Source organism: Canis lupus, chromosome 5 (assembly GCF_011100685.1).
Source record: "Canis lupus familiaris isolate Mischka breed German Shepherd chromosome 5, alternate assembly UU_Cfam_GSD_1.0, whole genome shotgun sequence".
NCBI lineage: Eukaryota > Metazoa > Chordata > Mammalia > Carnivora > Canidae > Canis > Canis lupus.
In genome coordinates, this window is record NC_049226.1 from 47871414 (window position 1) to 47885726 (window position 14313).

Genomic DNA, 14313 nt, shown 5'->3' on the forward strand with positions numbered 1-14313 from the left:
ACTAAGTATTCCTAAAAGGAACAAAGTGAAGCATATTGTGTAAGAATTCTAAAAAATTAGAGAACAAATGGAAGAAGCAATTAGTATTAAATAAAGCATATTTTGTATTCGAGAGCTTCCAGGTTTTTTGGGAAAAAAGTCATTTTGGCATTCTGGTTTTAAAAAGTCAATTTTGAAAAAAAAAAAATAAAAAGTCAATTTTGAAAAAAAAAAGGTCAATTTTGACAGTTTGGCTGTGATCTTAAAAGCTAAAACTTATTCTTTTGTACTTTATTGGAACAAAATATTTATGTAGGATACATATATATATATCGTACATATTTACATGTCATATACGTAAAAAATATGACATTGAGTAATTTAAAATACATAATGCTGAATATTTTTTGAGTAGGGTGAATCACTATATAACTTGGGCGCTATATTCTTTAAAATCTAAATTTAATTCAACATTTTATTTTTACCTGGTTGTTTGTTTATTTATTTATTTAATTTTATTTATTTATTCATGAGAGACACAGGCAGAGGGAGAAGCAGGCTCCATGCAGGGAGCCTGATGCAGGACTGGATCCCGGGACCCCAGGATCACACCCTGGGCCAAGGCAGGCGCTAAACCACTGAGCCATCCAGGGATCCCCCCCCCTTTTAAATTTTATTTATTCATTTAAATTTTATTTATTTATTCATATTTATTTTTAAAAATATTTTATTTATTTTCATGAGAGAGACAGAGAGAGAGGCAGAGACACAGGCAGAGGGAGAAGCAGGCTCCCTGCAAGGAGCATGATATAGGACTCAATCCCAGGTCCCTGGAATCACTACTTGAGCTGAAGGGAAATCTTCAACCACTGAGCCACCCAGGCATCCCAAACTTATTTTCCAAAAATAAATACGGACAAATGATACTATGGTCAAAAGATTTGCATCTAGTAATCCTTGAGGATTAGAATTTAAATTATTTAACTTAGAAATAACATAATCATAATTCTATTACATGTCACTAAAAAACTATAAGAACTTAAATTTCTGTAGTTTTAGGGACTGAAATCTTTATTGAATTTGAAAATGTACATACACATCTGTCCGGCTATTTAAACATTAAGTAACTTGTTATGATTTTTCCTTTTGATAACCTACACATAAGTATTAGACTCTACCATGTCCGGGGGAATAAATTATTAAATTTTAAGTTGACCCACAAATACATTCATTCTTATTATATTCTGACAAGATCCCTTTAAAATCGTTTTCACAGTATTTAGTGTTAAAATATATAAAATGTATACAGTATATAGATAAGTTAACAAATATGTTGATACAGTGATTCTTGATATAAAGTCAATATGACCTAGTAATCATGATCTACTGCATTTAAGACAGTTAACCTATTTCAGTGCAGTGTTTTATCCTGCTTCATTTGACTTCATAAATGAAGCATACCAGATATTTATTTCAGGTTATTTGGTAGCAAAATGAAGCATCAATTTTAAAATTAGTATTACAGATTTTCATATGTACTCTGAAATGACTGAATTTTAATTTTGAAATTAATAATATTACAGCATTTAAAAACTATACAATTAACAGTCTTTTATGTTTATTTAAATTCAGAATTTTAGCAAGAAAATTAATTTTTTAAACTGAGGAAGTTGTAAAATTAGCCTACATGATGACTCTTTAAACATCCTTAGAAGTTTTTTATTAAAAAAAAAATAGACTTAAAAATTCACCCATTGGGTAAAGTTTAGATCGTGACTTCATAAAATTGATTCTCACATGACAAAATATTTGAGTAAATGATATCAGAAGAATTTTGCTTGGGAAAGATAACTGGTGTTCTTTGAGGTAATTTTTCAATATGCTTACTTTTTAAATTGATAGTGACTTTAAAATAAAGAATCTATTTCTAAAATCTTCTATTAGGAATTTAATACCAGAATATTAAACCACAGTAACTTCAAATGAGTTTAATTTGTTGGTTTTTTAATTTGTTTCAGCTCATTCAGAGCTTTCTGAATCTATTGGATGGATCAACATTTTCGTTGATTTGATAGAGTATAACCTTCCATTTTGAGACTTCCAGTATAATCCTCTTCTTCTCTCTGGCTTAGTTTTGGCTCTTTGCTTGTTATATTTACCATTTAGGTTGTTTTCCCCACAAACATTGTGCCACCACCAGCCTCCTAAAGAAGATAGATATGGAATTTAATGAATACAGACTCATGTAGTTACTGTTATTATATTTCCCAATGAGTACATCTTCACTTCTTACAAATATGACAGTATTGTATGCATTTGCATGTATCCCATTTTTGAATAATCTGTATAAGTCCTCTGTATATCACCCAAAATAAAATATCTGAGAAAGTTATAGGTAAAATACCTAGTTGAACTAGAATGAAATTAATAGTTATATTAAGAGATTTTTACCTACAGAGAAAATGCTTATTTGGGATTCAGTTTTTAAAGAGTTGATACTGTATAGCTTAGCTAATAGTTTGGGAAGGTATTTTGTAAATATGAAAATGAAGTACTGATGTTAGGAAAAGGATACCTGAATAACTTTCTGGACAGTTGACATGTCCTTTTGCCTTGTGATCCCAAGTAGAAAACACCAAATCTTTGTGTTCTGGGAGTGCATTGAGAATATTGCCAGTAATTTCAACAAGGTGTAATGTATAGTTGGTCTCATGATTTCCCAAGTGAAAGAAATATTCAATATAATGCTTGTTGTCATTCCAGTCTTCTAGTTCAATTCGCAAAATGTAATTAGATTGCTTTACTATGGAATATATCTTCTCTAGACCCAACCAAAATTCTCCTGAAAAGAAAATAAAAATCTGTGGGTTGTTAATTTTAAATCACATTTTCTACAGTGTACACTTATAATACTTAAACAATTAAGATTTAAACATTTATTAATACTGTACATCTCAGTTTCTTTGTTCCTTCTACCTTCCAAGTAATTAGTATCTAAAATGTTATAAAAGAAAGTGGTGTTAAGGATGGTTTTCTTCATAGTTCATTCATAGTACTTACCACTTAGCAGAGCTTTTAGTCATAATTGTCTTTAATGATTATAATTATAATTAGAAGCCATTAAATTAAATTGTGATACACATGCTTAAGAATGGACATGACATGACATGAAATTGTGATAAGTATAATTCAAATAGATGGCTTGTAATAAGTGTAAATTACTAACAGATATGTAATTATTTGTCAGTAAGTCCTATGAAGGCCGGGACTATTATTCATTCATTGTTGCATTCCTAATGCCCAATTCGAAATAGATTCCTAGTAAATACTTTTAAGTTCACAAGTGAATGAATGAATGAATGAATGAATGAAGTCACCTTACCGTCAAGCCTCCCAAAACCATATCTGTAGTTTTCCCAAGTTTCATTGAAGTTTTGTGATCCATCTATTCGGTGTTGAATTAATGTCCATGAGCTACCTGTATATCATGAACAAAATTGTGTATTTTAAGTAGATTGGTGTGACAAAATATGGTTTTCTTTTTTGTTTTTTAATTTTATTTATTTGAGAGAGAGAGCATGTGCACCCAAGCAGAGGGAGAAAGAGACTCTCCACTGAGCAAGGAGCCCAACATGGGGCTTAATGTGGGGCTCTATCCCAGGACTCTGGGATCATGACCTGATCCAAAGGCAGACTTTTAACCGACTGAGCCTCTTAGGTGGCCCAAAATATTGTTTTCTTGTTTTGATTTTAACTGGTGGCTATGTAATATAGCTATTAATATTGTTATGGTAATACCATTTTATTATTTATTATGGTCTCAAGAAATTAATTAAAGGGCAACTAATGAATCTATCTTAATAAACTTATTAATAATAGTAATTTCAGTTTATATTCTGGAAAAAGATGGAGAATATTGAATACATGCATTGGTAAATACAAAAATAAATAGAAGTACTATAAGCCACTTATAACTACTTATGTTACTTATATTTCATTTTATATGTATTCAGAACAAAGATAATAGGATTTAGTCTTACTAATAGGCAGTGAATAACCTGAGCTCTTCAGGCTGGTTTTACCTGATTTAACATCACAGTAGACATTAAAAACTTGAGAGTTGCTGGGTCTAATGGAATAGATGCCACTTGTATGTTCGCCTCTGTTATATATGGTGGTACAATTAGCAGGAATGTCTAGAATCAAGAAAGTGTTATTACATGAGATACAGTAATAAGAATGGTATCTTTAGAGCTTGAGCTTTTACTTGACATTTTATGGAATTGTGTTGAATGTAGCCTTTAGCCTTTTTCAGTAATGTATTACCAAGAAAGTACTTTATGCTGAAGCAGATACATTAGATTGTATATTATGCAAACAGTATTAAAATGGTTATGACTAAACTGATTTCTTTTTAGGAAAAGTGACAAAATGAGAATTTTAGACATATTTTTGTGAGATATAGGAAATGTAATACCGCATATGAGACATTATTATAGTGCTTGGTGTATAGCACTTCAACAGATATATGTGGATATAGTGAACATACACGAAGGAAACTTACAGAGACCTTTTGTGTGTGTGTATGAATTACATCAAAGTAAATGTGTTCTGAAAGCATCATTTTATTAAAGTTCAGTTGGGAATGGAGATTTTGTTCTTTCATTTTTGTGTTTCTTTTTTTTATGAAAATTTTCAGCAGGAAAGTAGAAACATTGGAGAGAACTTCATAGTCTTTCCATCTGTATTCAGCACTTGTTAATCTTTTGCCAATTTTGCTTCATAAATATACAGGTACACAAATATATTCTGTGCTATTTGAAAGTAATTTGTAAACATCATGACCCTTAATTCCTTAAATATTTCAGCTTGTATCTCATAAATATATTATTTTCATACATGAGTATAAAACCATTATTACATATAAAAATTTTAAAATAATACCATCTCTAAAATCAAGTCTACATCTGTATTTTCCTGATTGTCTTAAGAATGTGTTTTATATGGCTGAAAAAATAAAAAATAAAAAAACCTGCCAGGATCCAATTTAGGTTGACATGTTGTATTGGTGGATTTGTCTCTTTACTCTCTCTTAGTTTAAGAACAGGCTCTAAGAATAGCAATTTTTAACGGGAATGTCTAAGATAGTAGAAAAATTTGATAATATACCTTCAAGAACGAAACACAACAAATTAACTTACCATTATGTTCTACATTTTTTGTTTCATTCAAGTGAAGAAAGGGGGTAGTTCTTGGTGCTCTTGGTTTAGAAGAAAGAGAATTTTCTGTGGATTCTTGAATAACATTTCTTAGCTGATGAAAGAATATAAGTTTTCTTTTAAAAATGGTGCAGAATTACAATTAGGGGAATCTGAGGGAGGATATCAAAAGTATAACTTATATGTGTCTTTAAGTTCATAATCAGGCACACTAATGAGTTTGGAAAAACTATAGAAAGAAAGAGAGCAAAGCACAAACCAGAAATTGGTCAAAAAGCCAGCCAGACCAAAGGTAAAGACTTTGCTTAGCATTTTTAAATACGTTCTGTTTAGATATATGAATAGAATATGTATTCTGTGCTGTTATAGGCAGATTTTAAGCTTAATTAAATCTCAGTTGTAGGCCTTATTGATTAATTCTCAGACCTGCCTTAAAGACCTAGCATATACTTTGAACAAAGCTGCTTTCTTAATAGGTTTTTGGAATGTAAATGTTACCTGTAGAAGTATTAAATTGGCAGGCTTATTTGCTTACTTTCAATACATTCAATATTTCATTGCTAGTTTTTGCAATAATGGTTTATTTTTATGGAAAGTGTGCTGGGTTTGCAATTTATTGACTGATAGCTTTTGTATTAACAGACTGAGAAAAACAGATTATATAATATCTTACTAGTGTTTTTTAATGTTGGCATTTCCTGTGACCTTATTCATAAGGATCTATTGCAGAGTTCATTTACTGGATATTAGCCTTTTCTCCTAAGTAACTATGTAATATGAAAGGCACTTAACTTACAGAGTTTTGGAATCTTATTTGAAATTTGAGGAAATTGGATTAGATGCTCTAAGGCTTCTTCAAACTCAGATATTCATTGTTTTGAATACTTCATACATTTTATTATTAGACAAGATGTGTATCATTTGATAGTAGTGACATTTTGCTTTTGTAAGTAGGCTCATTTAACCATAATAGAAGATGTAAGAAAAATGAATTTAGAAAAATAATGTAATGAGGGAATTATGGAAATAAAAATTAATTGGCAAAAAATCCTTTTGGATAATTAGCAAAAATAATAAAATAACCTACTAAACTATGATTCACAGCAAAAATAACTTGAAATTATGAGTCATAAAATTTCTTAAACATATAATAATATGTTTATTAAGTGGAAATTGTTTTATTATTCTTGGCAACTATTTTTTTAAATAACTTTCTCCAAATTTGTATTGTTTTTGGAACGGTCTGGAGTGCTGTTTCATAGTATTAATAATTTAATATTTCTGAAATTTTTAGGTTCTCACATATAGTTTTTTCTAAATAGGTATCTCCCTCATCTAGCCAGCTGTTTACATTGTAGATTAATTCTACTATTGGGTATTGGACATTAATTACCAGGCACACAGTTTCTAATACTACTAATAATAGCAAGCTTTTATTGACTTCTTTGTGTTGAATGTGATATTAACCTTATTAATTCAATTTATATTTATTGAATTCCTACTGTGTGCAGACAGTATTTTATATTCTGGACCAATAGCAATGAAAATGAAGAAAATCCCGGTTCTAGTGAAGGGACAGACAAAATAAATAACTAAAATTTTATATTATGTGAAAAAAAGATAAGTGTAAAGGGAAAAAGAGTAATAAAGGACGTAACAGGGATCCCTGGGTGGCGCAGCGGTTTGGCGCCTGCCTTTGGCCCAGGGCACGATCCTGGAGACCCGGGATCGAATCCCACGTCGGGCTCCCGGTGCATGGAGCCTGCTTCTCCCTCTACCTGTGTCTCTGCCTCTCTCTCTGTGAGACTATCATAAATAAATAAAAATTAAAAAAAAAAAAAAAAAAAGGACGTAACAGGTTTGGGGATTGTAATTTTTGATTAAGTGACTTAGTAAGGCTTCACTGAGAATTTTACATTTGACAGAGATCTAAAGGAAATGAGAGTGGGCCATGCAGATACCAGGGAGAAGAGCATTATTATCCTGGAAGATAGAGGGAACAGGGGAAAGGTCCTGAGACAACAGCATGTTTGATATATTTGAGTAACTTGGAAGAGTTACCCCAGTATGACTAGAGTTGTAGAGATGAAGTCAGAGAGGTAAGAGTCATCTGGGGTCTTATGGACACTGCAAGTGAGATGGGAAACCATTGTATGGTTTTGAACAAAGAGAGACTTGATCTAATTTTGACTTTTTAAAGTTTTTTTTTTTTTTAAGATTTTATTTATTTATTAGAGGTGGGGGGGAACATGAGCAGCAGTAGGGGCCATGGGAGAAACAGACTCTCCACTGAGCAAGGAGCCCAATATGGGGCTCAATCCCAAGACCCTTAGATCACAACCTGAGCTTAACTGACTGAGCCATCCAGGTGCCCCTAACTTTGACTTTTGGTAGAATCATATTGAAGATACACTTTACATGCTGTTAATTTTTTTTCTCACAAAAATTATTTTGGAAAATAAAGTAAAATAAATTATTTTGGTTCTGTTGTTTTCTTCATAGAATAAGTGAGGAAACTGAGAGACAGAGGGATTAAGTAATTTATTTAAGGTCACAGAAAAGTTTTAGAGCCCAGATTCAAACCCAGGTATTTTTTAGCTTCAGGGTTTGCAGTCATAACAATCATGCCAATGTGATCTGTTTACTCATTATCCAACTATAAGTTTTAAAAACAAGTTTAGGGTCTAATATTTTCATAAACCTATTAGATTTTATTGAAAAGATTAGACATATTAAATATTGACTTACCTGGTTTTCTATTTCTTTTATTTGACTATGCTGTTGGTTTAATTGTCTATATTGTTCCTCCACAGTCTGGAGAAGGTCTTTGATGCTATTATCTTGCTGTTCTACAAAAGTCTGTACATAGATGGTAGGGTGGTTAGAGGTTTCTGTCTTTTGTTTTTCTTTTTTCTTTTTTTTGTTAAATTAGACTTTTTTATTTTTTATAACACTATTACAATCTAAGCTTTTAAAACTAATAGTGGATTGGATAACTAAATATTGGCAACCTTTTTCACTTATGCTCCTTTCAAATCCTTTTGTCCTCATGTTTTAAAATGTACCATCTCTAAAATCTGATTTCTTGAATTTCAAAGTACTTCAGTTAAATGGAAAAAACAACAGTATTTTAATAAGAATTAATCTTTACCATTTACATATTACTTTTCCCATTTAATTTTAATTATTTTAATTTTAATTTTAAGACTTTTATCCATTTAATTTTATTTTTTAAAACTTTTATCCATTTAGTTTTAATTTTTCTTTTTTAACATTTATCCATTTTAAACATGGGAGGAGGGTTTCAAATTATATTCCTTTAACTTTTTACTTGCCTCCAGTGATTTGCAATACTGTAAGAATTTAGTGTTCTAAATTTTACTAATTGATTTGTAATTTTCATCTCAAATGTGAAGCTGTTTTTAAATATAATGTTAGGGAATCGTAAAAACCAATTTGAGGGATCCCTGGGTGGCGCAGCGGTTTGGCGCCTGCCTTTGGCCCAGGGCTCGATCCTGGAGACCCGGGATCGAATCCCACGTTGGGCTCCCGGTGCATGGAGCCTGCTTCTCCCTTTGCCTATGTCTCTGCCTCTTTCTCTTTCTCTCTCTGTGACCATCATAAATAAAAAAACAAAAAACAAAAAAAAAACAATTGGAAATTAGAATGGGAAATTTTCTTTCCTAGAGGCTTTTTTTTTCCCCTGAGAAAAGTATAGTATTTCAAAGATTTAATAAAGTAGCATGTCTTAAAATATTTTTAAAAAAAGATCCACATTGAAAACAGAACCATGAACCCTCTTTGATTTCTACTTACTTTAAGTGAAGTTACTTCTGGGTGTTCCTGAATTTCAGGTTGATTTTTAATTAAACTGGTTAATTGCTTCTCCAAATATCTCACTTTTTGTTGAAGTAGAATTTTTTCTTCTAGAAGGCTTTCAACTTTTGAGTTGAGTTCAAGTGACATATTCTTCACTTCTTCATTCTTGACTTGCAATTTGGATGTAGTTCTTCTAAGTTCCTTCTCTTCTTCTTTGATTTCATTGGTTTGCAGTGATAAGTCATAAAAAGACTGATCAAATATGTTGAGTTTTTGAAATATGTCATTAATTTGTCCCTTAGTCTTATGGACAAAGTCTTTGAGACCATGTCCTAACTGAAGGAGACCATTGGCTAAAATTTTTACATCATCTAACATAGCAAATCTTGACTTTGGCTCTGGAGATACAGAATCATATGATGAATAGTCTCGGTCAATTTTGGAAGAAATAACTAAAGGAATGATAAAAAGAAAGAGCTTAATTGTGTACATTTTTATCCTAATTACTCAACTAATTTTCTCCTGTAAGCAGAGCCAGACTTCTAAACTCTATATATACCACTATTTGCCACATGAACAGTAAGGTTGGCAGGTGAATATAGTTAATTATTAAACTGTGTAAACTTGTACCAATGTAACCTTCTACATTGAGTTAGATCAATGCTAAATGAAATCAAAGAAATGAGCAATTAACTTACTGGGTCATATCTAATTGTTGCTGTATTTTGCAATGTTATAAACTTCAGTTTTAGAGTTGTGAGAACTACTTGTTTTTAATAGCTTATTTTAATTTCTCATGATTTTAAAAAGAGATATACAATTTAACTCTTTTGATTGGCAAATTCACATTAAGGTTAAGGAAAATTAATGAACTAAGTGCTTTCCCAAATTGTATTTTAGTTATTTGGAAAGAGCAACCTATTCCCAGAAATGGTTTCTCTGTGAAGCCTTCCACCACTTCTTCAAGTGGTATTAATGGCCCTCAATTCTGCATTCCCATGATACTCTATATAAGCTAACATATGATTATATATTCCTTATTATTTATTAGTATGTCTTTTTGCTTCAGATGATCTTTCCTAACCATATTTGTATATTATCACAAATCTCATACATTAAAGACATTTCACTCCCTTTCTCTGTTAATATAGAGTCTGTGTCTATGTTCTAACCTCTTTCCCATGTACCCACTGAAAGACCAATAGATTAGGTGATCTTCTAAGATTATGTCAGAATTATATACTTCCAATGGCTGAAACAATTTGCCTGTTATAAGTTTCTTTGAATTTTGTCAGTTTGGTAATACACATTTAACAAAACCCAACAAATTACTAGTATGTTCAAATGTAAATGTTCTACTGTGCTTCTAACTTAGTGTTAAAAGGAAAAATACTAAATACTTCAGTTATATTATAGCTGATTATCCTTTTTTTTTTTTTTAAGTGAGAGCGTATGCATGCACGTGTGCAATGGAATAGCAGGGGCAGAGGGAGAAGGAGATCAAATCTTAAGCAGGCTCCACACCCAGTGCAGAGCCCCACACAAGCCTGGATCTCACAACCCTGAGATCATGACCCAAGTGGAAAACAAGAGTCTGAGGCTTAACTGAATGAGCCACTCAGCTGTCCCTGATTATCCTCCTTGAGTGCTCATTGAGAACATTTTGAGGAAAAATCCTTTAAAAATGCCTTATCTTGATTAATTAATGTAGTAAAATTGTTAAGAGTGTGGGCTTTGGAATCAGAATCAATGTTATCTGTATAACAGCCCATACTCTGTCCAAGAACCACATCTAGCTGTCTGGCTTTGGAGAAGTTACTTACCTTCACATACTTTCAGTCTTCTCATCTGTAAGTTGAGGTAGTTATAGTACATACTTAATAGGATTATGGGAATTATAAGAAATGATATGTGTAGAGCACTTAGAACAGTGTCTGGCAAATAGGAAGTACTCAAAATTAGTTATTATATCACATATAAATGACCTTTGAACATTTGTGTGTGTGTAATCAGGCCTATCTGAAAAAAATTTAAATAGAGTTCATATTTTTTTTTTGCAAAGAGAAAAGCTTTAGCATAATGAATTTTAGTTTAAATTGTAAGCTGTCAAACAAAACTTTATAAAATGAACCATTTCCAAATTTTTGCTCTTAGAAATGCCTTCTCATGGCGTAAAATAGAGACCCTTTCCTTTGATGATTTAGGGTAAGGGCTTTTGGATTTAATAGCTACAGTTGGTAGTATACCATAGTGGTTAGGAGTAGGATTCTGGAGAGAGGTAGGCTGACTTAGAATCCTGGCTGTCCCATTCTTCAGCTCTGTAACTCTTGGTCAAATTAGTTTTTCCATACCTCTGTTTTCTCATCTGTCAAGTGAAGGTAATACCTACTTTATAGGATTGTATGAAGATAAGAATTAAATTTTTTAAAGCACAGAACACTGGTGTAAAGTAAATAATCATAATTTCTTAGTTACTTTTTGTTAATTAGAAATAATCAATGCATTTATGCCCATACTATAATATTTTATTGGTAAATATTGTATCTCATTTTAGATGATATAAGTTGTGTAATTTTGATGAAATCCAGGTTTTCTGCATTTTGGTGTCTTGGACCTTGGTAGGTATAAGGAATTATATCTTTTGTTTAGCCTATTTTAAGTGCCTATATACAGAACCATATAAATATTTCTGTTTGTAAGAGAAATAAAGAATCCAAATAAATAAAAATATATAGATACTTCCACTAATAAAGAAGAAAAACAACAAAAATTCTTATTCTTCATTTTCATCTTACCCTCAAAACTGTTAAATGTTATAGAAGTTAAAAAGTATATAGAACTAGTGAAGAAATTTGAATTTTCTCCCTTATTTTTAAAAGGAAAAGTGTTGTGGTCATTGGTCATGAAGGGCATATTTCGAAACTTTTCTTAACTAAACTGTCTACTTTTCTGGCTTCAAACTATTGACCCTGATGTTTCATCCACCCTCTAGTTGAGGGGAGACTGAAATGGGCCAACTTCTCTCTGTTGCACTATAAGCTGTTTATGGGCAATACCTGTATCTATTTTTAATTTGTATCCTTTATAGTCCTTTATATAGTAAAATGCCATATATGTTTGAGAATGCCATATATGTTTTCATTCAATATATAAATATATTGAATGAAAAAGAGAATGATAAATAATAACATGCAAATTTTATACCTAGAAAATTTGCATCTAGTAAATGTTTAACCTGTTTTGATATAGGAGGTTCTTTTTGAGAAAGGAATTTGAAAAGTGTTTTGAATTTGCCCCTTCGAGTGCCTAAAAGTAACTGAACACTAATACCAAAGACAGGCTTATTAAGTAATTTCTTTCCATTTTGGTTACTGTATTAAAATATTAACACTTTCTGTACAATTGATATGATTTCTTATGTGTGACACTAACAGATAGATTAAAGGCAATAGTGTTACATATTCTTGGTTTTTATTATATTGTCTCTAGGTAGAAATAACTGGATAACTTTTTTTCTTAGATTAGTTTGACATGTTACTGCATATACTTAAAATAAATAAATTGCCTGATCATGAGCTGTAGAATACCAACATGGCATGTAATGAATACAGTAAGGGTGTAAGTGATTTTATATCTGCCTTTTAATGCCTCCTGTTTGACTATACATCGTCAGAGGTGGAATCTAATCTTTGCTTGAACTTGTGCCTATTTAAATAGAACCCTAATCAAATATAACCAGTAATGTTATGAAAGTTAAAAATTTTTGTGCCAAAGAAAATAAGAAACTAAAAATTGGGCCCTAATCTAGGGATTAGTTCTTAGTTTCTAAGAACTAATATCCAAAATATTTTAGCTACATAGAATTTTAGGACATTTAGAAGTCTTGTTTAAGTTTCAAGCAAAGCAAAGTCCTTTGCCTTCCCTCAGGTTGTGCAATCTTCCAGAGATGTAACTTTCAAATAAAGCACAAGACATTGGGACCTTTTGAATGTAGGATTCTTTTTAATTTCTTCCTTTTAAAAATGTGATCATTAGGGCCACCTGGGTGGCTCAGCAGTTGAGCATCTGCCTTTGGATCAGGGCCTGTTCCCGGAGTCCTGGGATCAAGTTCCACATTGGGCTCCCTGCATAGAGCCTGCTTTTCCCTCTGCCTGTGTCTCTGCTTCTCTCTCCCTCTGTCTCTCTCATGAATAAATAAATAAAATATTTAAAGAAAATAACAATATGATCATTTGTCTTTAATATTTGGTAGAAAGATTCTGAAAGTAACTTCATGAGAAGGACACATTTATAAATAGAAATATTTATATTAACTAAAGTGAAGAATAATGCCAGATTCATATATTGGCTTCCCTTTCCTCTCTTTGTCCAGAACAGAAACTGTCCAATGGAAATATAGTGTGAGTTATATATGTAACAAAAAGTAAGAATTGTAACAAATGAAGTTCATTTTATTAGTACATTTTATTTAATCCAGTATATCAAAAATTATTTCAACATGTGATCAATATAAAACATTAATTAGATATTTTATATATTTTTTCATACTTAATCTTCCAAATAGAGTATGTTTCTATACTTCCAGCATATCTCAGAGTGAGTACACATCAAGTACTTAGTAGTCTGATTAGACTATTTTATTGGATACTGCAGATCCAGAAAATGAATGATCTTTGAAGTAATTAATTATTTCATGCATCTTACTTTCCCCCCCATGTTCACTATTAATAAATGTTAAATGTTAAATTTTTATGCTGAAGGTACTTATTGTGGAAACCCAGATATTTCTGAAACTTGTAAAATGTAAAAATCCTAGGGGCACTTGGGTGGCTCAGTTGGGTAAGCTACCAGCTGTTGATTTCAGCTGGGATCATGATCTCAGGGTTGTGGGATGGGGCCCCACAGGTGGCCCCATTTGGGACTCTATGCTCACTGGGGAGTCCCCTGATATTCTCTCTCTCCTTCTGCCCCTCCCCTCTGCTCATGCTCATGCTGTCTTTATCACTTAATAAATACATTAATAAATAAAATCTTAAAAAAAAACAAGAGTCATCCTGACTTTTCACTATTAACATTTTGTGGTCTATCATACTAGATTCCTTGCGTGAGTAGCTACACGTGATTCCTCATGTCAGTTATCCTTCGAAAGTATTGTGCCATTAAAAATTAAAAAAAAAAAAAAAGTATTGTGCCAGTTTACATCCCTGCCAAGAGTAATGAGAGTTTTTCTTTTCCCATGAATTTTTACCAGTGCCTTGAATGAGAAAACCAAAAGTATTAATAAATTCTTTTTCAA

The 14313-nt window shown here is 31.6% G+C and overlaps 2 protein-coding genes across 10 annotated transcripts in view; one reads left to right on the forward strand and one right to left on the reverse strand.

Annotated features, from left to right (window-relative positions):
* DOCK7 (dedicator of cytokinesis 7) overlaps nt 1-14313 on the forward strand; it is a 219131-nt gene that overhangs the window by 89398 nt on the left and 115420 nt on the right. The window lies entirely within an intron of this gene.
* On the reverse strand, nt 1033-9570 carry ANGPTL3 (angiopoietin like 3). Its single transcript, XM_038537321.1, has 7 exons — nt 9015-9570; nt 7947-8057; nt 5181-5292; nt 4062-4175; nt 3362-3457; nt 2555-2821; nt 1033-2183 (listed from the first exon to the last, which is right to left on the reverse strand). The coding sequence occupies exons 1-7, from the start codon at nt 9507-9509 to the stop codon at nt 1999-2001; spliced, it is 1380 nt and encodes a 459-aa protein (XP_038393249.1). The 5' UTR covers nt 9510-9570; the 3' UTR covers nt 1033-1998.